Source organism: Lytechinus variegatus, chromosome 12 (assembly GCF_018143015.1).
Source record: "Lytechinus variegatus isolate NC3 chromosome 12, Lvar_3.0, whole genome shotgun sequence".
Taxonomy (NCBI): Eukaryota; Metazoa; Echinodermata; class Echinoidea; order Temnopleuroida; family Toxopneustidae; genus Lytechinus; species Lytechinus variegatus.
Genome location: NC_054751.1, coordinates 7,813,451 through 7,836,078, shown reverse-complemented (window position 1 = coordinate 7,836,078; position 22,628 = coordinate 7,813,451). Strand labels below are relative to the sequence as shown.

At 40.3% G+C, this 22,628-nt stretch overlaps 2 protein-coding genes across 2 annotated transcripts in view; one reads left to right on the top strand and one right to left on the bottom strand.

The window, feature by feature from the left end:
* The first annotated feature begins 187 nt into the window (after positions 1-187).
* LOC121425290 lies at positions 188-1,323 on the top strand. Its single transcript, XM_041621317.1, has 3 exons — positions 188-608; positions 828-844; positions 1,031-1,323. The coding sequence occupies exons 1-3, from the start codon at positions 490-492 to the stop codon at positions 1,321-1,323; spliced, it is 429 nt and encodes a 142-aa protein (XP_041477251.1). The 5' UTR covers positions 188-489.
* A 956-nt stretch (positions 1,324-2,279) lies between these two features.
* The window catches only part of LOC121424937 (WD repeat-containing protein 11-like), a 47,548-nt gene continuing 27,199 nt past the window's right edge, over positions 2,280-22,628 (bottom strand). The window contains exons 20-24 of the mRNA XM_041620833.1: positions 16,317-16,482; positions 15,208-15,305; positions 13,541-13,686; positions 6,083-6,162; positions 2,280-2,897 (exon numbers count right to left, since the gene is read on the bottom strand). Coding sequence (XP_041476767.1) covers positions 2,758-2,897; positions 6,083-6,162; positions 13,541-13,686; positions 15,208-15,305; positions 16,317-16,482 — 630 coding nt within the window. The 3' untranslated portion in view covers positions 2,280-2,757. The remainder of the gene's footprint in view (positions 2,898-6,082; positions 6,163-13,540; positions 13,687-15,207; positions 15,306-16,316; positions 16,483-22,628) is intronic.

Below are 22,628 nucleotides of genomic sequence, written 5' to 3'. Positions count from 1 at the left end.
TAAGATGGTAATGTTCTTCACTTTCTATTACTTTTTTTGCTGAAATATTTTTTAAAAAGTGGAATTTTAGGCGTTTTTCCTACAGCTCGCGATTCCCACAGGTGCGTGTATAAGCTGTGCTCGACTCGGCCCCGCTCAACAACTGACTTTATTTTGTGATCATTTCTCTTCAAGTTACCAATTTTATCGCAGAAGATGGACTTTCTTGTATTCTATTAACTCCATTTTTTAATCACAAGAATAAAATTTGATGTATATGCACAATTTTGTAAAAGTTTTTTACCTGTTCTATCTGGTCTAAGTAGTGAAGATCAACTGTTCAGTGTGACTAATGTTAAAACAAAATGATTTATTTCCAAGTTATTCAAATTTTTGTATTAATCTGGATGTTTTCTTACGTTTGTTTTGTTACCGGCACATCTAGTTGGTTGTAATTTTCACTGGAAGCAGTCTGTCTACCGGAAGATCCAAGCCCTTGGCCTAGCACCAATGTACACGAGGGATGAGGAGAAGAGGCTTCTTCTACAACAGCTAATGGCATTACCATTCCTGCCAGTAGAAGTGGTCCCCGAGTTCCGACGACTTCGGCTTCAGAGCGACAGTCCCATGTAGATGAGGTAATAAATCACAACTAAATGTATTCTAACTTCATTACGATGAAAATAGGGTTAGGTACCATGAATCATATTTTGAGAGTACATACAGGCATACCAAAGTTCATGACCTGTTTTTTTTATAATTCAAAGTTTAAGAAGAATTACTATTGAGTTGAACAAAAAATATCTGTTTTTGTTTATTTTTTCATTACTGTTTCTTCGTGAAAATAGGCAAAACAAGTTTTTAGGTTAGGTAGGAGGTGTAACATTTGAAATGATATGTTTGAAGAGTGAATCAAGTTTCAATTTACTGTATCATATAGAAAAGCATTCGCTTCTTAACTGAAGATGACATCAAATTTGAAAAGGTTTGATTGGATTTAGTAGCTACCAGAAGACATGCATGGCAAATCATTGTAACTATAAGAAGTAAGAAATATTTGAACTTATGATACACAATTATATTAATAATATTGACAATAATTCATTTTCTTTTTTATCTTTCCAGCTCTTTGATTACCTAGAGTCGACAAGGATGACGAACCCAACCTGGCCAGTGCGAGTCTGGTCAATGTTTGGAAAGGCCATCAAGACCAACAACGACGCTGAAGGTTACAACCGAAGACTCAACAGAAGAGCGGGAGGGAAGAGTACGGGTGTGTATCAGTTGTTGTCATTGCTCTTCAAGGAGTCACAGCTCATGCCTAACAGTGCGCATGGTGGATAGGCGTCTAATCACCTGTCATCAGAGAAGACAGACCAGGACAATGCAAGCCCATGTTTTCAGAGCCTTGGAGGAGCACCAAGACAGGGAGAGGACCACACAAGACCTTCTGACTGTCTGTGCACATAGCTATGGCCATGCACCAGCTTGTACATAAAAAACATATATGGACTAAAATAATAATTGGGACACAGTTTTTTCTATCAGCTCACATGTTGTTCTGCAGATGCAGATAGAAAGTATACAACAATGTAGTTTATTAGCCTGTAAAGGCGCTATAGATATTGTTAACTCGTAAGCTGTTATTAACTAGTGTGTCAAAAGCAGTGCACGAGCACCCCTAGCAATACGAGAGTTGTTATATTGTATGCGGAGTAAGAGCTGTAGCTAGAAGTTGGCTGTGTGATATCTTTATGTGCTTGAATCTCAGTTTTCGCAACATTTTGCTATTAGTGTTGTGACGAAATTCAGTCATTTTATGTGAACTTGCATACATGTAGAGCAGGGGCGAGAATCTCTCCCAAAAGGTAGGGGGGACAAGGGGCTGGAAAATTTGTGAAGCATAAAAAAAAGTTTATCACCCAAAATTTAAGGTCTTTTCGACGAAAATATAATTTGACAAGCAAAAAAAAAGGTTCTCATACCAAAAGTAAGGTCATCTCATCCCAAAATACATGTTTATTTCGATTTTGAATGATGTTTTTCTTACCATCATAAAAGACCAAAAATAGTAGGGGGGACATTTGATATTGTGTCTCCCCTACTATTTTGAGTAGTGGGGACACGTCCCCCTGTGATTTCCGCCCATGATGTAGAGAGACAGGTGCAGCGCACAGGACACATGTCCGTCGGTCCATTCATGATGGCAGTTGCAGTTTGCAAGGCCTAACGTGAGGACCTTCGAGTCATGTGTACTCCCGGACATCTATATTTCTAGGGTAAGTTACCCAGAACTTAGATGTATCCTAGATATTGGTCTCTAGTTTAATTTGTACAAGTTGTGTATGTGGTTACATTTCAAGAGATCTATCGTTAACAGAGAGGCAGCGTGAGTGCATGACAATGATCTAAAGTCCTGTTGCATGAGTCTAGAAAAAATGGAGAGAGAGAGAGAGAGACAGGAGTGAACACATCACAGTATTAAATCAAACTACGAAAAGGTGATGACAGATTATTATGTGTATGTGTTGTACAAGAATGGCTTATCATCGTCACTATCATAAGTCAGTATGCTTTCTTACAAAGCTACATTAATTTTCAAGATAAATCTATGAATGATATGTATAATTTGTGCACAATATGTATGATTTATGTACGATACGTATGATTTGACAACAATATGTAATGATTACGGTATCAATATTGCGGTATTTTACGGATTCCATTATGGACGACAGGTGACAGTGGGTGGAGCAGAGATCTGGAGGGTTGAGACTTTCATTCCATCCATTCCATATCCTGCATGACCTTCTCGGCTTTCTCAGCAGCCCTGTTGCAGTAGTGACCGTAGGCTTTCTTGTTCCCCAGCGCGAGGAGGTAGCGGGCATACTCCAGGAACACCCTCTCCAACAGAGACTGTGCATTCATTTCGTTAAGAAATACACGACCATATGAGAAAATGGGATACGTAACATTTCATCAGGCTCAGGAAAAATAAGCAGGGCTTAAATTAACCCAAATTAATCCAAGGCCATTGATGGGTCATGGCTATGGCTGCCCTGTTGATAGGCCTCAATCTCCCTCACACTGGCCTAGGAGATTTGCTGTGCCCTTCTTAATTTTCCCATTTCTACTGCAATACAGAAATGTACCCAAAACTTAAGTGGCCTCGCCCTAAAAAATTTACGACACTGCTGCTACTGCTGCTGCTGCTACTACTACTACTACTACTACTACTCCTGCGATTGCTGCTACTACTAATACTACTAATACTACTACTACTACTATGTCTACTTCACAGTTTTAATAATACATAATATATACATTCTTATATTATTCACATAAGGATTGAATATTAATAATTATTACACATGCAAGCCACTTCTTGAATACAATAATACAGGGCTCCACACTAACCCATTTTTTCTACTGGTCCAACCTATTCATGTTGGACCAGTAGATACCCATTTTTTCAAATTTTTACTGGTCCGAACCTAAAATCTACTGGTCCCAAAAAATAAAGAAAACATTAAGAAAAGGCGCAAGTTTATTTTTCTCGCCTTTCGTTACCCCCCCCCCCTCCCCCCCCCAAAAAAAATGAAGGAAATGAAGGACAAAAAGAAAGCAAGACAGAAACGAAGAAAGACAGGAACGAAGAAAGAAAGAAAGGAAGGAAAGAAAGAAAAGAAAGAAGGAAGAAAAAAAGGTAAAGAAAGGATAGATGTGAAGGAAGAAAAAAAAGAAAGAACTACAAAAGGAAAGGAAGGAATAAAGAAGGAACAAAGAAAGAAAGAAAAAAAAGAAATGAAGGAAGGAAGGAAATGAAGCAAGCAATACAGAAAGAAAGAACAAATCCAGAAAGTAGTAAAGGAAAGAAAGAAGAAGCAATAAAAAAGAAAGGGTAAAAGGAGAGATGGAAAGACGGACAAAAGAAAGAAAGGAAGGATTGAAAGAAGGAAGGAATTAAGGAAGAAATGAAGGAAAGGTAAAATGATAGATAGAAGGAAAGAAATAAATAAAGGAAGGGAAGGAAAGAAGCAAGCAATTATAAAAAAAGAAAGAGGTAAAAGGATAGAAGAAAGGAAGAAAAAAAAAAGAAAGACCGAGAGACAAAGAAAGCAGTCAAAAAAAAGGGAAAGGAAAGGTAAAAGGATATAATTAACAAAGGGAAAAAGGAAAGAACAAGACAGATAGAAGAAAGGAAGGAATGAATGTAAGAAAGAAAGGGCTGAGAAAAGAAATAAAAAAAGAAAGGGTAAATAAATGATGGATGGAAGAAAGAAAGAAACAAAGAAAGTAACAAAGAATGAAGAAAGGGGTAAAAAGAAGGAAGGAAAGAAAGAAGAGAAGAGATGAATATAGGATGGATGGACTCAAAAACTAAAGAAAGAAAATATCAGAAAGAAATAGAGAAAATATTTTATAAAAGGATAGAAAGAAAAAATGAATTAAAGAAAAAAAGGAAATTAAAAAAGAAAGACAGTAACAAAAAAAATCGAGGGAAGAAACAAAGAAAGATTAAGAAGGAAAGAAAGATAGGAAGAAAGCTAAAACTATTATCATAAATAATTTATCAGTTTCTTTTTGGCTCAATTAAAATAGCTACGAAAGAAAGTCAGATACCAAGTGTATCAACACACACATAAATGCATTATGTGGGGCTATTATGTATTCAGACGATATCACCCGAAACCCGATCTGTTTGAACCAAAACAGAAGTGAAAATTTCTCCTTTTACTGCTTACAAATGACAGAGTTGCTCCAATTTTTAGGAAATATGGACATTATAAGAGCCTTTCATGAGTATGAACCTTGAATTTTGACAGTTCTGTGAGAGATTTCTGCCAGAGTTTAGCCAGGCTTCGTTCGTGCGGCCAGTGGAGAATTTACCATGTGGTTGTGTGGCTGACTACATGTACACTGTATGCATGCTGTATAGTACTCTAGTAACACTTACGTGCGATTCATTCTGTGTGTATTCTGTGTGTGAATGGCAGAATTTAACGGGGGAAATGGTTTGCTGTGAATTTGACCATTTCTGGAAAAGTTATTGGCCCAACAATGGTTTTTATTACTGGTCATGTCGGACCCTTAAATCTTGCTATTTTTGGAAAAATTACTGGCCCGACAATGATATTTTTTACTGGTCATGTCGGACCAGTAAATCTTCCAATTTCTGAAAATCTACTGGCCCGACAGCGATTTTTACCGGTCTGGGACCGTCGGACCGCCGCTAGTGTCGATCCCAAGGATTATGAATAATACCTTGCATTAATTATCCTTCCAGGTGTTTGCTTGCCGGAATGCAATATCATTAGCATATTACCTGTTCTATGTATTTTACATCAACCATACCAAAGTTATAAAATACAGCACGTCCCCCAAACATGTCCCTCTGATACGAGGCTGAATTACTTCCAAACTTGAAAATCATTATTAATTTAATATGTGGATATAAGAAGCTCACCTCATGTTCTATAAAAAATTCTTTGGTCTCGCTTCAGTTGATTTTAATACATAGTCTATTATGTATCAGTTGTTTATTTTTCAGCCCATTCCAAGCTTACATGCATGCAGCACTGCTGTATGTTCTGCACTTTTTAGCATATTAACTCCCACTGATCATTCTGACTGGGGAAATATCCATGATCTAACTAGACTCATCAAATCACATTGAGCATGTTCAGAAGTTAGTGCACTGATTCCCCTTAATCATCAAACTTCGTTCTTCTGAATATGCCCAAGTTAATGAATTGATGAGCCTGAATATGATAAGGGAAGTGTCCATGCTCAGATCCTGGAAGGAAAAATGGGGGTTAATATTCCAGAGACAATGCAGAAATGCATCAATGCTGCCAACTTGGAATGGGCTAAAATGCACCACTGTTACGTAACAAAGTGTATATTTAAAACCGCTGAAGCGAGACCGATGAAATTTTCATAGAAGTAAGATTATGAAATGAGCTTTCTACTCCTGCACATTTAATAGAGAATACTACCACATTTTGGAATTAATTCGGCCGTCTGTCAGAGGGACATTTTTGGGGGGGTCGCGCTGTATAAACAGCATGGAATTCACTTGATAAATGATTGTAAAGGATATTGGTATCATCATCCTCAGGAAGTACTGAAAACTCTATACAGGCCTCGGCAAACATGGCCGCACGGTCATAGTAATGCAAACTAAAACAAAAAGGAAGAAAAGATACAAAGTAATGCAATGATATAACATACCTAACATATCAAAATATCACTAAAAACAGAAGAAATAATAAACATAACTTTTAGGATCTTTTCATAATCTTGTCATCAGATTAGTGTACGTAGCATTGTAGTTTAACTCTTCCCATAAATAAATCCCTTGGATATACTTATAAACTTAGCTGCAATTCTATATGTCGTTATTCATACGTCGTCATTCAAATTGAGCATGATCATTGTAATTTCATTTAAATTTCAAAAAGATCACTTGTTTCAGGGAAATCACTTATGAAGGCACCTGATCAAGACTTATGTTCAATCAATAAATTGAGCTCATTTGGCACGAATAAAATTCTGATGCGAAACACAACTACAATAATAATAACAAATTTTTTTATAATTAATAGAATAAGAAAACAGGACGGTAAAACGGTAAATACAAGAGATGAGCAGTGTAAACAATTTCACCATTTCTGACTTCCTTATCACAAACATATGGAACCATCATGATGATTACCAGAGCTTACAAGGGTGCGAAAATGGCAGTAATAAATTAATAGAGATTTATTTTGATAATTATGAAAATACTTACCATGATTTTCTTATTTACGAGATAACTGGATATACCCATTTGATTTGCTAGTTCATTACGATGAACCTGCGTGCCGAATATAGAGTACACAACTTTTCCTGCGCGCGCGCTGCATCTCCCTACCAACGCACTATCCCAAGATCGTCGCGCAATTTGGCGTCCATTTCCTCTCATGAGCCTGCGGGCAAGACATGTTGTCACACAAGGCGAGGGGTAGGAGGGAGGGTTCAAATGGGTATATCCAGTTATCTCGTAAATAAGAAAATCATGGTAAGTATTTTCATAATTTACATCAATAACTGGGATATACCCATTTGATTTGCTAGACCAACACGGATTCAACGTGAAGGGAGGCATGTCTAGACTAAGAAGTGCGTAAAAATAGGGAGATGAAGACACAAAGGCCGTTGCCTTACGGACAGCGGAGGCGATAAAGCCTCATGTGAAGAAGTCCTTAAGAGCAAGGAGTGAAGGAAAGAGGGGCGTCAATAGGCGGACCTCGAGAAGTCGTGAACGACGATTCCAAGAAAGAGCCCAAGAAGAATGATACTAAGTATCATGGGCCCTCGGCCTAGTGTCAGGAGAACAACATCACCAGCTGACTAGAGCGTAAAATTCGGAATTTGTTGAAAATTTCAACAAGAATCGTGATCGGAAACTGAAGCTTTAAGGCTCAGTAAGTGATCAATCGAACAATCTGAGAAGGCGAGAGATCTCAGAAGCCTCCGCGTGGGAGAAAGCGCCCAGAATTCGATATCTGTCTCAAATGCGTGAGGGCAGAACATCTGCAGAATTCTGATAGAGAGCTGTGGCAGAAAGTTACTAGCGGTCCGAAGGGGACTAGGAACGACGGAGAGTAGGGATTTAAGAAGAAAACCACTCGTAAGGCAGTCAAGGGTCGAGAAAGCGACTGAGTGCCATCCTTTTAATAAGAAATGCCGCGGACCTGCTGCCTATGTAGAATAAAGCAGTCTGGTTAAAATAGCTCAACCGGGCGTGTCAGAGAAACAGCGCGGTACACATCACGAAAAAGTGTGATAGACCGAGTGATCGAGAGAGAACTCAGGATCCCCTTTCTCCCGTACTGATTGAAGCACCCATCTGAGGGTGCAGTGTCCGCGGTGGAAGAGGTGGCTTGGCTCAAGCCACCATTGCCGAGAGAGCCCGTGAGGCTAGGCTGCGATGGATGACCGCCGGGCGGGGGAATCCCTAGCAGCAGCAAGTGTACGCCAGAGGGAGCTGGCGAAAAGTCTCTGTCATGATCGTACGTGAAGGCGACAATCAAGAGATGTTCTAACGAACAGACATCGCCAGATATGATACCTCAACAGTTACGTTCCCAACGGAATCGAATGAGGTAGCAACGGCCCTGTCCTATCAAGTTAGGGACGGAAACTGGCTAAGAGTGTCGATGTCCTCGCTTGAAGAAACAAGCGAAGGAGGAGGGAGACTTGAGGAAAATAATCACAAAAATTTTCATCAGTCTGCGGTGAGAACCAGTTGTTTATGAAAACAGCCACAAGGCCTGGTCTCTCGGGTGATCGTAAGAGCAAGCACCGCCGGCGCCGGTTGCGGCAGCGTGGAACAGTCCGATATCGGAGAATAAGGAGTTCCAAAAAGCTGCGGGGGCGGCAAAAATGACGCCCTAAGCAGTGGGGGATGAGCATCTAAGTTTCTAAAAGAAGAACTCCAGTGAAGTAAATCACTTACATGGAGAGACTCATCCACAGTCGGCCCGAGAAAAAGCGGGTCGTAGTGATTGTGGTTAGGTAGGCATAAGCATACATGCATCCACGGTTACATCATCCTCGGTCGTGCGGTGACCATGGCCACATGCATTGCATGGAGGGAGGATGAAAGCAGCATGCGAGGCGACTCGAGTGTGCCGAGTGAAAAAGCTTCTAAATAAGAAGACGGTTCGACAAATGGGCACGGTAAGACATCCACCGTAGACCACTCCACACAAGGAGGAAATGGCGGAGACGCCCGCAAGCTTGACCCACATAGAGGGCAGTCTATAAGATAGACTGTTAGAGCTCGAGCGATGGTCTGGAGGCGTACAGTTTGGTGTAAACTCGCCGACCCGGTACGGTGGGTGTGCCCAGAAAGTAGGCATAGAATGCCGACAGAGAAGTCTGGGGCTTTAAACAAGCTTGAACGCACGTACATAGCCAATAATCTCATGAGATGTACGGCGGTTTCTTTCCTCCGAGATGATGCTTACCCGACCGGGAAGGACTCGGGGAACAACTGTGAATGTCAACAGGAGGGATATCTAGCATATGAAAAGCTGATTCCCTCCAGGTATTCGGTGCGGGTGCTTTCGGCGATGTCCGGCTGGACGACCGGTGATGGCAGCTCGGGCAGGGCTCGAACGAGCCGCCCGAATACGAGACAATAGGTTAACATAACCATAATGCACCGGGTGGTGAAGGCGTAGCGATTAAAGCACAGGAGAACTTTTAATCGCCGTGACATTCAGATCCGATATACATACTCATAAGTTCGGAGAGCTATGAGGTAGTGAGACATACCGCTGAGCGGTGATGGTGCTCATATCGGAGTCGCCCTCTCTTCAGCGGCGATCGCTGGAGGACGGGTGTCTGTACTAGCCCTGACTCTGGCCTTGCAAGGGTAGGAGCTAAGTAAGACAGGGCACCCTTACTTTCGAATAGAAAGTGAGGTTCAGGCCAGAAACCGACGGTCCCGTCGCCTGGGCGGACGGTCCGCGGACGTGATAGGTTGCCCCCTCAAAGCAGCCAAACATTCTCACGAGAGAAGTGCGGCATGCGGTATGTAAGAGATTCTTACCTCCAATCTACGGGCCCGCTTAGGGGGTAGAATGGAGAGAGTTACCGCTGAAGGAGTCGTCGCCGTACGTGGGCTTGACGTAGAGGGCGAATTCGGGAGTACCTGCATAAAAAGGGGGAATACCCATGCAGGTAACTCGCCGATAGCTCCCCGGAGTGCGGGTTGGCGAGAGAAGTCTCAATCCGCTCAATACCCGACGCCGGCAATAAGACCGCGGCGGTCTTATAATGACGGAGAACACGAGGATAAGAAACCGTAATGCTCGGGGACGCATAGATGCAGCCTGAACGGATGCAACGTCCAGCCGTCGGTCACCGAGAGCTTGCCGACATATTGATGCTTGAAAGCCGTATGTCGGAAGCACCTGCATAGAAACGGGGGTCACCGTGTAGGTGAAAAGCGTTTCAATAAATGCCCGGTGTGAGAGGACAGGTGATTGCTTGAGCCGCACAGTGCTTAGCAAGGCGGCTGAAGCTGATATGAAGCGTGGGTGAATTACCCGCACTGCTCATGGGAGTATGTGCGACGCCTGACCCACAAATATCGGGAGTCTGGTGACATAATGGAGGGCGATGCCCGTATGTCGATAACACCTGTGTATTAGCGGGGATTTCCCTTGCAGGTGCGTGAGCCGGCGAATCATGAAATCGCCGGTGACTCTCCGAGGTGCAAGATGGCGAATGTCTGCTTAACCTGCCCGGTGCTCGACACGGCGGTTTTAGCTGACAGGGAGCATGAGGATAAAGATCCGTGATGCTCGAGGGCGTTCTGTTGTAACATGAAGTTACGACGCCTGGCCATCGGCACAAGAATCAGAAAGAAAGGTCTGCCCGCAAAGTGGGATTAGCGACCTAGACTTTCTTCTTGTTCTTCCTCTTCTGTGCGGCCCCCGCCGGGGGGCAGAAGAGGGAACAATCATCGGGAGTCTGGCGACATAGTGGCGGGCGACGCCCGTATGTCGATAGCACCTGTGTATTAGCGGGGATTTCCCTTGCAGGTGCGTGGGCCGGCAAATCATATTGCCGGTGACTCTCCGAGGTGCGAGACGGCGACTGTCTGCTTGACCTGCCTGGTGCTCGACACGGCGGTTTTAGCTGACAGAGAGCATTAGGATGAAGATCCGTGGTGCTCGAGGGCGTTCTGTTGTAACATGAAGTTACGACGCCTGGCCGTCGGCACAAGAATCAGAAGGGAAGGTCTGCCCGCACAGCGGGGTTAGCGACCTAGAATTTCTTCTTCTTCCTCTTCTATGCGGCCCCCGCCGGGGGGCAGAAGAGGGTATAATGATCGGGAGTCTGGTGACATAATGGCGGGCGACGCCCGTATGTCGATAGCACCTGTGTATTAGCGGGAATTTCCCTTGCAGGAGCGTGAGCCGGCGAAACATGATATTGCCGGTGACTCTCCGAGGTGTGTTGGATGGCCGGTGTCTGCTTGATCCGCTCGGTTGGTAGTACCGTCGGCTGAAGCAGGCAAGCCTGGGGGGTAAAAACCCGCAGTGCTGGAGGGCACTCTAGATTAGCTTGTGAAGCTGAGAGGCCTGGCCATCAAAAGAATCAGAGGACAGACCGCCCGACGGAGCGGGGCTTACGTCTGTGGTTCTCCTCTTCTTCTTTTCTTCTTCTTCGGTTGCTCCGGCGCCGGAGCGGAAGAAGGGACAAGAGGCTGGGCTGCGCCTGTCTTCCTCTCCTTAGCTCTCCCACAGGGAGAGCCAGCCGAGGACCAGACGCTGGACCAGAGGCTGGACCAGAGACTGGACTGCGCCTGTCTTCCTCTCCTTAGCTCTCCCACGGGGAGAGCTAGCCGAGCGAGAGGAGGCGTCGGCCGAATCTGACGGCGTCAGATTGAATTGAGAGTCCGACACGGTCGGACTCAGGTGCCTCTTCCGACTAGGGGCTGGTAGCCCTTTGCCGACGCTCCCTAGAGGGGTCTTACACGGCATCGAGCCTAGTCTTTGCCGGGTGGAGAGACCCGTGCTCTCCCCCCGGACTTTAGGTGACCCGATGGCCGGTGGGTCTGACAGCCCTAGAGGAGTCGCCGTTTTCTGTACTAGTGCGACGCTCCCCAATAAGGTTCAGGTTCCGGGACGGAAGCCTTGGCCATCACCGTGCGGGCACGTGGTCGCAAATCCACGGTTCCACCCTTATTAAGCGGGGCACGTGAACGTGCGTCCACGGTTCCACCCCTTTGAGAGCCCACGGGGCTCTGACTCTGTTCTCGCTATCTATACTACCTGTGGTGGGGGATAAGACCCCGGTGTCGGGCCCCGAACAGCAGTCGCCTGAGGCTCTTCAGAAAGAGAGTCCGAAAGGCTCATTATTGCCGTAGGGTGATCTAGTAGTAAGATAAAAAACAGAGAAGCAAAGGGGGTAGGGGGGTAACAAACCCCAACCCAGAAGACAAGGACCTCAAAAAGCGGACTTTTGAGAGTCAAAAACGGATCTCACAAGGATGATACAAGGTAAAATCCCAGAACAAAGGAAACAGTAATAATTAAGAATTATTAAGAGACACTGTCCCTGAAGTCCGTTAGAAAAATTAATTATTTGATTATCACAACAAGAATCTGCTTCCGCCAAAATTCTGAAAAGAAGGAAGGGGGGAAGCATCTAAAAGAAGAAAACACTAAGTTTTTTTTTTTTTTGTTGTTGTTGTGTCCACCTGATCAAAAGAAAAAATAATTTTTCTTGAGGTGAGGATCAGCTAAGGAAAAAAGGGGAGCAAGATTCCCTTTTTTTTTTTTTTTTTTTTATAAACAAGAAGTTTAAGAAAAAAAATGTATAAGTCCAGAGACCGGTAGCTGACTTGAAAAGGAAGGGGGGGAAAAACAAAGATAGCTTTCCCGAGAAGGAAGGCCGAGTCAAAGGCGACGAACGCTGACAGGAGACGGCTTCCTAAAAAAAAAATCTAAGTATTCTTGTGAAGGAAAGAAAATAATTTTTTTTTTTTTAAATTAATTGAATGATTAATCAATTAATAAACACAAGAACAAAGGATTGATTGAAACAAAAGAACAATCAACTAACTCGAAACAAGAAACAAAGAACTTGAATCGAGGCAAAGGAGCAAGTCAAGAATTAAAAGAATCAATCAATTAATTAATCAATTAACCAATTAATTCAATTAATAAATACAAGAACAAAGGATTGATTGAAACAAAAGGACAATCAACTAACTCGAAACAAGAGACAAAGAACTTGAAACGAGGCTGGAATACGACGCTCCTAACGTCCTACAGAACCTATCTGTGGAGAAATAAATCAATTAAATTCACGACGAGTCGTATAAACGAAGAAGTCAGTGAATAAAAAGAATTAAAAGAATTAAAAAGGAGCGAAGACAACGCCCGAGCAGGAAGGCGCGGAGCTATGGGGCGGAGAGGTGAAGACAACCCGCCTGTGAGAAACGTATCTTAAAAAAAACAAACTCACGAAGAGGGACAAGAAACGTTAAAATAATATCACGGAAGCTCCGCGCGACGTGATAATCCTATAACAATCTTAGATGAGAGAAAATAAGATTGAAATAAGGGAAGAATTGCACAATAAAGTATCCAAACGGAAAACAGAAATGCAATTTTGAGAGTGTACTTAGCTTGCGACTGCACTCGACCGCAGGCGAAAGTAAAAGAGGAAATGGACGCCAAATTGCGCGACGATCTTGGGATAGTGCGTTGGTAGGGAGATGCAGCGCGCGCGCAGGAAAAGTTGTGTACTCTATATTCGGCAAGCAGGTTCATCGTAATGAACTAGCAAATCAAATGGGTATATCCCAGTTATTGATGTAAATAATGCGTTTTATGAAACAGAAATGTACTTCTTTTAAATAATCAAGCAATGCATCCATGAAATTAAAAAAGAGGTAACTGTTGTTATAGGATCATGTTCAAGATACATTACAAAAAATAAGCTTAAAAATCTTCCATCATGTAATGATCTCATAACTAAAAATACTAACCTGAGTAGCATTTGAAGGACCTTTGTGAAATTCCCCATGGCAAGGACACCAAGTAAGGCTATACTCTTCTGGTTTACATTGGGACTGCACAGGTTCTCAACCCACCTTCTCATGACCTCATTACACTCAGAATCACTTAGACGTACCTTAAATACGAATGAGAAAAACTTTGTTCATCAAGGGCAGTCACTTAAATGCAACTTAACATTCAGACTGCACAGGTTCTCAACCCACCTTCTCATGACCTCATTACACTCAGAATCACTTAGACGTACCTTAAATACGAATGAGAAAAACTTTGTTCATCAAGGGCAGTCACTTAAATGCAACTTAACATTCAGACTGCACAGGTTCTCAACCCACCTTCTCATGACCTCATTACACTCAGAATCACTTAGACGTACCTTAAATACGAATGAGAAAAACTTTGTTCATCAAGGGCAGTCACTTAAATGCAACTTAACATTCAGACTGCACAGGTTCTCAACCCACCTTCTCATGACCTCATTACACTCAGAATCACTTAGACGTACCTTAAATACGAATGAGAAAAACTTTGTTCATCAAGGGCAGTCACTTAAATGCAACTTAACATTCAGACTGCACAGGTTCTCAACCCACCTTCTCATGACCTCATTACACTCAGAATCACTTAGACGTACCTTAAATACGAATGAGAAAAACTTTGTTCATCAAGGGCAGTCACTTAAATGCAACTTAACATTCAGACTGCACAGGTTCTCAACCCACCTTCTCATGACCTCATTACACTCAGAATCACTTAGACGTACCTTAAATACGAATGAGAAAAACTTTGTTCATCAAGGGCAGTCACTTAAATGCAACTTAACATTCAGACTGCACAGGTTCTCAACCCACCTTCTCATGACCTCATTACACTCAGAATCACTTAGACGTACCTTAAATACGAATGAGAAAAACTTTGTTCATCAAGGGCAGTCACTTAAATGCAACTTAACATTCAGACTGCACAGGTTCTCAACCCACCTTCTCATGACCTCATTACACTCAGAATCACTTAGACGTACCTTAAATACGAATGAGAAAAACTTTGTTCATCAAGGGCAGTCACTTAAATGCAACTTAACATTCAGACTGCACAGGTTCTCAACCCACCTTCTCATGACCTCATTACACTCAGAGTCGCTTAGATGTAACTTAAATATAAACAGGAGAAAAATCAGTCTGTTATGGGTTGTCACTTAAATGCACCTCAATGTTGATAGAAATAATAATTATTAAAAAGATAAGACTGTACAGGTTCTCAACCCATCTTTTTAAGTTAAAATGTACCAAATGAGTGATTATTGAGTTTTCGCTCCATGACAATGTACAACCAAGTAGTCTTTGTCAAAAATTGGCAAATCAAATTAACAGCAGTTTCGCTCTGGACTTTCAATGCATGACATACTTGCAATTTTCTTCAGCTTCTTCAGGACAAATTTGCTGTTCTGTGTTAACCACTTTTCGACAAAGACTTCCCAGCTGTTCATAGTCATTCAACAGGCATTTTCAATACATTAACTGTGAAAAATCCCCATCGAGTGTAATGTGAGAATGAAAGGAACACTTTCAAAGAAGATCAATTCCATTTTGATTATAATGAAGATTATAAATCTTTGGTCACAGTGGCAATAAGTTCTTACCTTGGCTAACCACATAGCTTGGTACCACTGGTTGTATGTCTGGAGATATCTGCAAGCATCAATACCTTTGTTAATCAAGCACAGTAACTGTACGCCCTCTGTAAAATAATACATACATTTATACATAAGAGATTTATTTGGTCTCAAACAAAAAAGGTACAGAGAAAGTTTGTTTCTAGCTGACAGAACAACCAAAATAAGCAACATAATGACACAGCAAAAGTGGTCACTGATGGTTTGAAACTTCTGGAATTACATCATTAAAAAAAAAAAAATCCTCACTGGTGAATATAAAATATAGCAACTAATCACAGACGGATAATCACATAAATTTTTGTGACCTCTCATAAAGGTTCTGCGGCAGTATTTCAATATCAAAATCCTCTAGTTTACATTACTTCTATTTATGAAAGTTATTATCAAGACACTGGTTCATTCCTTTGACATCCCATTTATTGTGATTGCCTTCAATCTTGCAATCAATTATTTGATAATACACTTCACTACAAATCGGATGCATCCGAGAATGAATCAACAATGGTACGACAGGCCTGATATTTGATAATATGCTTGAATAATATTAACCTCTATTTAAAGATACATGCCAGTTGTGGTAACGATCTCAAAATGACTTTTTACAGAATCTAATAAAATGACCATCCAGGTGTCTGTATGAATGAAAAATATGTGCCAAAGGATTCTGGAAGAAATTGTGTAATTACTAAGAAATAAGCAAAATAAGCGCAGATTCGATCACTTCCGTCTGGTCTTTATTCCGTCAATAATATACTGTCCCACGTGTGCTTATCTGTGTTGGCGATCTTCAGTGATCGTTTTTCAGCTTAGATTTTATGATTTCACAAAGTTCAGTTTATGTGACCGTACCAGATTAAGATCCACGATGATATAGTAACACGTAACCTGGGTTTTACAGACTTTCTCACAAAATCAGTGTTTTACTGCAACTACTATCATTTAACTTTAAACACATACATATACCAAAATAATTTTTATGAAGTTGAATTGAAATACTTTTTTTCTTAAAGTTCTGATAGCTAATGAAATTCTCATATGCATTTCCTTTGCAATGAATGACATAATTCTCTCACCAGCAAGTTTTCCATTAGCTATGAGGCTTGTAGCGACCAGTTTGATGGTGCTTTGCGATGACCCTGATTCCTGGGCAGTGGCACAAAGACACGCCCTCATCAGATCCAACAGGTAACTCTCATTCTCTGGCTCAGTCTCCAAGAGCAGCTGCACAGCTCGGTCAGTCTGCAGGGTGAAAGAAAGCAATAATCCTTTTATACAGTGCTTCATGCATCGGAACAATGTCCCTACACACTTGAAGGTCACCGCACACCTCACGACCCGACTGGTCTACGACTGGTCAGCGACTGGAGAGAGGGGATATGTGATGTCACAGCTCTTGTCAACATGAGAGTCACAGACTGATCAGAGACAAATCGTAAGGATTTGACATGTCAAATCCTTACAACTAGATAGCAAGCTCAATCCAACTTCTAGCCAATCAGACAGCAGAGTCACACTTAGAAAACCGACGAGTATATGATATGCAATGGGCATACGCAGTAGGAAGGGTCATTTTCTCAGTTGCTATGGCAACAAAATGTGTCCTTCAGTTGTAAAACCCTTTTGTTGCCAGTCAACAAAGGTTGTGTCAAGACCAATCAACATAGGAACATGAGAAACAGAAGATTAAAAAAAAATCTCTTAATAATATCTCCTCTTTTACTGTTTACTTGTAACAAAAAGCATTAAGGCCCGAATTCACAAAGGTGGTTATGAAAACCCACGGTTGAGTCCATGGTTTATGCAGATTTCCTGTATAAATTACTCTGAATTTACCACATATCGGGCGCGTGTATAAAACATATCCAATGCTGATGCACGCTATTGTCAGTGCGCCGATTTGACGCCTGTTATCATGGTTAGATATGCTATTTTATTCATGAGTCCACAGTTTGAATAGTGGACTCAAGAATAAAACGGTGGAATCATGAATAAAATAGCGTTGATAACCACGGCAACAGGCGTCGATTTGGCGCACTGTGACAAAAGCGCGCATCAGGATTAGATATTTTTCATACCTGCAGGCGATACGTGCTAAATTAAGCGTAATTTATACAGGAAAGTTGCATCAACCATGGATTTAGCCATGGGTTTTCAAAACCACCTTTGTGAATTTGGGCCTTTATGTCCTAATGGCAGAAGAATCCTACTACATCTGCAAATTCAAAAGGAGGGTCTTTAATACATTATTTTTGATTATCACCCGTATCAGACTTCTGAGCTGGTCATTTACAAAACCGTATTGCCCTAGATTCATAAATATAGGGAAGGGATAGGTATATTATTTGTATTTTCCTCGGTCTCAATGCGCATATTTACTTTGCATGCAGAGACGACGCAAGATATACCTTTGTATTTTCCCTGGTCTCACATCCGGGCATTTGAGGATGCGTATAAAGAGATACGCTTCATAAGGATCTGCCCGCCAACAATATACGTCATAATAAAGACATCACTGGATCCAAGCGCTTGCAAGTACGTCATAATGGTAAATTGCAGAGCCTAAACCCTTATATTAACAAGACACAATATAACTATTTTAAAAAGAAATATCACCATTATCACGATTTTTGCTCTAGATATCTGATTTGGATGATAATAAAAATATTGACTGGCTCTTCTTTCGGGGAACATCAAATATATTGCCCTTAACTCGTTGAGTGCTTCGTGCACGCTACGTATCCTACTATAACATGCCACACTCGTGCTCGCACGCCTACTATTGATTGCTTTGTACTTGCATTGTTTCCTACCCTCGCCTGCTTCGTGCATGACTGCGCACATTCGGAATAACAATCATTGTTACGCTGTTTTGCATTGTATTGCACATCGCATGCACGCCGTAATTAGCACTAAATTGTGTGCAATGTGAACTCTGCTTTCTGACAGATAAACTTACTCACTGGCACGTGGTTTACATTCGACTTTTTCAAGTATTTCTACATTTTTTACAAGATATGACTCCGCCTCTGAGAGAGAAGAGACCTAGGTTTTTGATCCATACAAAACACTCCACAAAATGGAACTATTTGATGCAACTCATATTTTAGCGGTAAAGATAATAACCAATCCACATAATGAGGACATCATTATAAGGGGTATGAAATTTCCTACAACTTTACTACACAATATTTTGTGGATAAACTAATCGTTAGAGAGTTACAAGCAATTGTAATCATGGAAGGAGTGAATACGACTCGCGATCCCAAAATCAATGTGGCACAGGGGGGTTTTGTGGCTGGCACAGGGGATTAGCATCGGATTAGCACTGTGGCATTGGCTTAGTAGTGTGCGTGGCATGTTAAGAGTTAACAGACCCATATTGCCCTCATCTAAAGACTCGGGCCAATATGATTCTTTTGCTGGCAATATATTTGATGTTCCCCTCAAGGCCAGTCAATATTATATAAATATTCCTTTTTTTCTTCTTCTTTTATAGAGAAACAGGTGAAATGACTCATAGGCCCGAATTCACAAAGGAGGTTTAAACCCCGAGGGGGTTTAAACCCCCTCCTAGGTTTTTTAGTCCATGGTTTAAACCCCGAGGGGGTTTAAACCCCCTCTCTGTTTCACGAACGATGGTTTCTTTAGTCCATGGTTTAAAATTAAACCATGGTTTAAACCATGGTTTTATTTTAGTCCACGGTTCTGAGCATGCTCAGTAGAGCGTATGTTGTCTGCTACGGTCTTTGCTGACCACGGCAAACAGGGTTCGAAAATCCAAAGTCTGGGGTATAAAATACCGAAATTTGCAATCTCAGTCGATTACATGAAATGAAATTACATTAAAAACTTATTCATTGTTGGATGAGTCGAATTGTATTGTACATCCGCTATTTTTAGATGCATCACAAAATGCAATAAAAATGAAAATTTGTCTTAACCATTGCGGTCGTCTGCGCGTCGACGATAATCTCATCTCGGTCCCATCCGCTAACATCGATGTTATGTATTTAATCATTGAATAAATTTAATTCGGCTGAAAATAAAATGACAACAACCAGATTTAATATGAAGATTATTCGATGACACTTGAAGTATGAATATAATTACTTCATCAGTTTCAGTAGTAGTAGTATCTTATCAGATCGCTTTCTTTTAATACTTACATTTTTGGTGGTAAGCGGCATTTAATATGAAAATCAGCTGTTGATTTTGCATGTCTACGATCTCGATCGCTTAGCTTAGGCTTAGCTAGCTGACTCGGAGGCTGAGAGTTAACAACGCGCATGCCCGTACAGTCGTCCGGCAACCAATATTCTAAAAGTATGGATATTCTAATGCTTTTTCAGTATAAAAACAACAATCATAACAAAGATTGTCGATCAGCTGTTCTTACGTCATGCGAACGACCTTTGAACCCAGTTCCATCGGCAAAAATAAATAAAAAAAAAATCAATTCAAATGAAAATTCTAGAAAGAACACGTCCCAAAATTTTCTGAAGTAAACTTTATCCTCCAATTTGTTAATTTTCCTTTCTTAAAATTGAGACCGCCCTGATATTTTCCCTAAATCTTGACTTTATTTTGTTAATGGTAATCAAATGTACATCCCATAACTCTAGCACGCATAAAAATAAATATTTGTGGATCACTGAAACATTGGCTGAAATCCCTACTCAAAATAGTTTAGTTCTTTTATGATGGTAAAAAATACAAGATCATTCAAAATCGAAATAAAACATGTATTTGGGACGAGTTGACCCGACTTTTGGAAAGATAACCTTTTTGGGAGGTGGAGTATTTGTAGCTAGAATTAGAAGTTTATTTCATTCCCCCCAAAAATTAGAGGTTTATCATATATATTTTCTGAATATTTTTTTATCAAAATAAATTATAGTAATTTCTGTTTCTCATTTCAATTTGAAACTTTTCTCAATAGTTAAACAATATTGAAGTGAAAGTGATGAAGTGTTCGCTCTCGTTCTTATTATCTTTCTCTTGTTCCCGCTCATTTTCTTTCTATATCTCTCACACACACTAGCGCACCTACGGGGGGTAGACTGCCCACCCCCACCCCCCCCCTGACAAGTCACAACCCATGCAAGGGACCTATCCCTGCCCCCCCCCCCTTGACGAGAAGTTTTTTTTTTGCTTGTCCATTTTTTTCTGGTACGAAATCCTTTTGTGATTGAAGACCCCTTTTTTGTCATTTTTTTGCGGACGATTTTGCCCCCCCCCCTCCCCCTGTGAAAAATCCTAGGTACGCTACTGCACACACATTCACTATCCTACTACCCTTTTCTCTCTGTCACCCCCTCCCCCTTGCTCTTTCGAAAATGCATCAACAGAATACCTGTAATAAGAAGCATCTTACATCAAAGCAGTTTAAATATTTTAAAGTTAGCTATTTTTTTATTTCAATATTTCAAGGCGGTGTACATAGAGAAATCATGAAAATTTCAATATTCAAGCATATAATTATTTCCTGTTTTAATGATTGTACAACAAAATACCTTGGCAAAAAAAATTAATGGAAATATTTTCAAATGTCAAATTCATTAGAGTGTACATTCTATAGGCATATAATATTCTCAGTACATGTACATGTAATGTATTAATCCAATAAACAACGTTTCTCCCCCCCCAAAAAAAATATATACATATATATATATATACATTGCAGGTCATGTATAGATCAAGTTCCAATAACACCTAGCAAAGCCAGTGCATCTACTTTGACTTCACTCCCTTCACGCTTATTTTTTGTAACTGTGTTGATATAAATAAAAAATAGATTTTATTTTTAAAGTGATTTTTTTTATTAATTTAATTCTCCAATTAATTCATTTTCATACATACCAAATTCTGTTAATAAGTTAGTTTAGATCATTTATGCATTTAATTTTGTTGAAAATCTATATAAATATCAAGCATTCCCAGAATTAAACAATCATCTTTATTTCCCTCAACCATGGAATACGGCAACTTCAAATCCAGCACTGCCTCAAGTTACACCACCCAAACAACCAAGTGGATCTTCTCTGATTTCGTTTTCCCATTCTAGGTGAATATTTCTGACAATATATCTGACATCCCCCCCATAATAGCTCCATGTTATAACAAAAGTGCAGAATACAATTTTCCTACTAGTAAAAATCCTTTGAAGAAAGCACTATAAAATTGCATTCTTAATCCTTATTGTAATATATGATTAGAAAATACTCTTGCATATAAGAACTTTAAATAAAACCTAATCAAACATCCTGCCCCCCCCCCCCTCCACTTCAAATCCATCATTGACTGAAAGACATATCTCAATAAATCAACCGTGTAAAGAACATTTATCTTTTAAATATTTTATGAAACAAAAATATGTTTAATAATCTATTGAAATTAACAGTTCTTAAATTAGGAAATGCATCCTCACAAAATGAAAGGTCATTCTTTTTTTTTATGCTTGTTGCAATTAATACACAAATAATGATTGCAAATGTGAAAACTCCATGTCCAGTTGAAGCTATTTTGAATAAAAGCTATCTCACATAGTGGACCTCTCAAAATATTTCCCAAATCATAATAAAATTACATTATCAAGAGTATTCATCACTTTCCTTGAAACAAAATAATAAAACCCTCCCAACTGAGATGAATGTGACACATTGTTGAAATTTATAAATCTGCAAAAGAACAGAAGTTCATCTATTTCTTTCACCACGAGGACAAATTCTACAAATTCATTTGTCTAAGGTATCAAGGAAACATTCCCAGACTGATGGAATTTCTTCAAAATCGCATTCTTCTTCAAGGTAATTTAGTATCGTTAAAATTACCATGCCTTTTTTTCCCTTTTCCATTGCCCCTTTCTGCCAGAATATTTTTTGGCCAGACTCATATATCAGATGTAGTTGAAATAGATGTTAAATACTGTAGCAAATTAAACATGATCCCCAAATCAAGTACATGTACATTACAAGATCATGTTAATTGGATGCACAATACACTGGTACACACAAAATAATCTGAATATACTACAGATATGTAGTAAGGTATTTAGAGGTGAAGAGGGATTTATAAAACTGAACTGGGAGGGTGAATCATTTGAAGTATGAAAAGGGCTTCAATAAATGTATGTTACCAGATTCAAGCAATTCAATGAACTGTGCACTGAATATTGTATACTTCTGAAAAGAATGTATTGCATTGTTGTCTGTTTTTAAAGAAATTTTTATAATTAAGTCTTTAATGTTTTCAAAAATTCAATTTATGGTTCTGAGAACAATCAGAAAACACAACAATGTACATTGGTGTCAGAAGCTGAACCTATCAAGTAGAGAGTTACCAGTACGTTAAACAACATACATCTTTAACAACATGATTTATAGTAT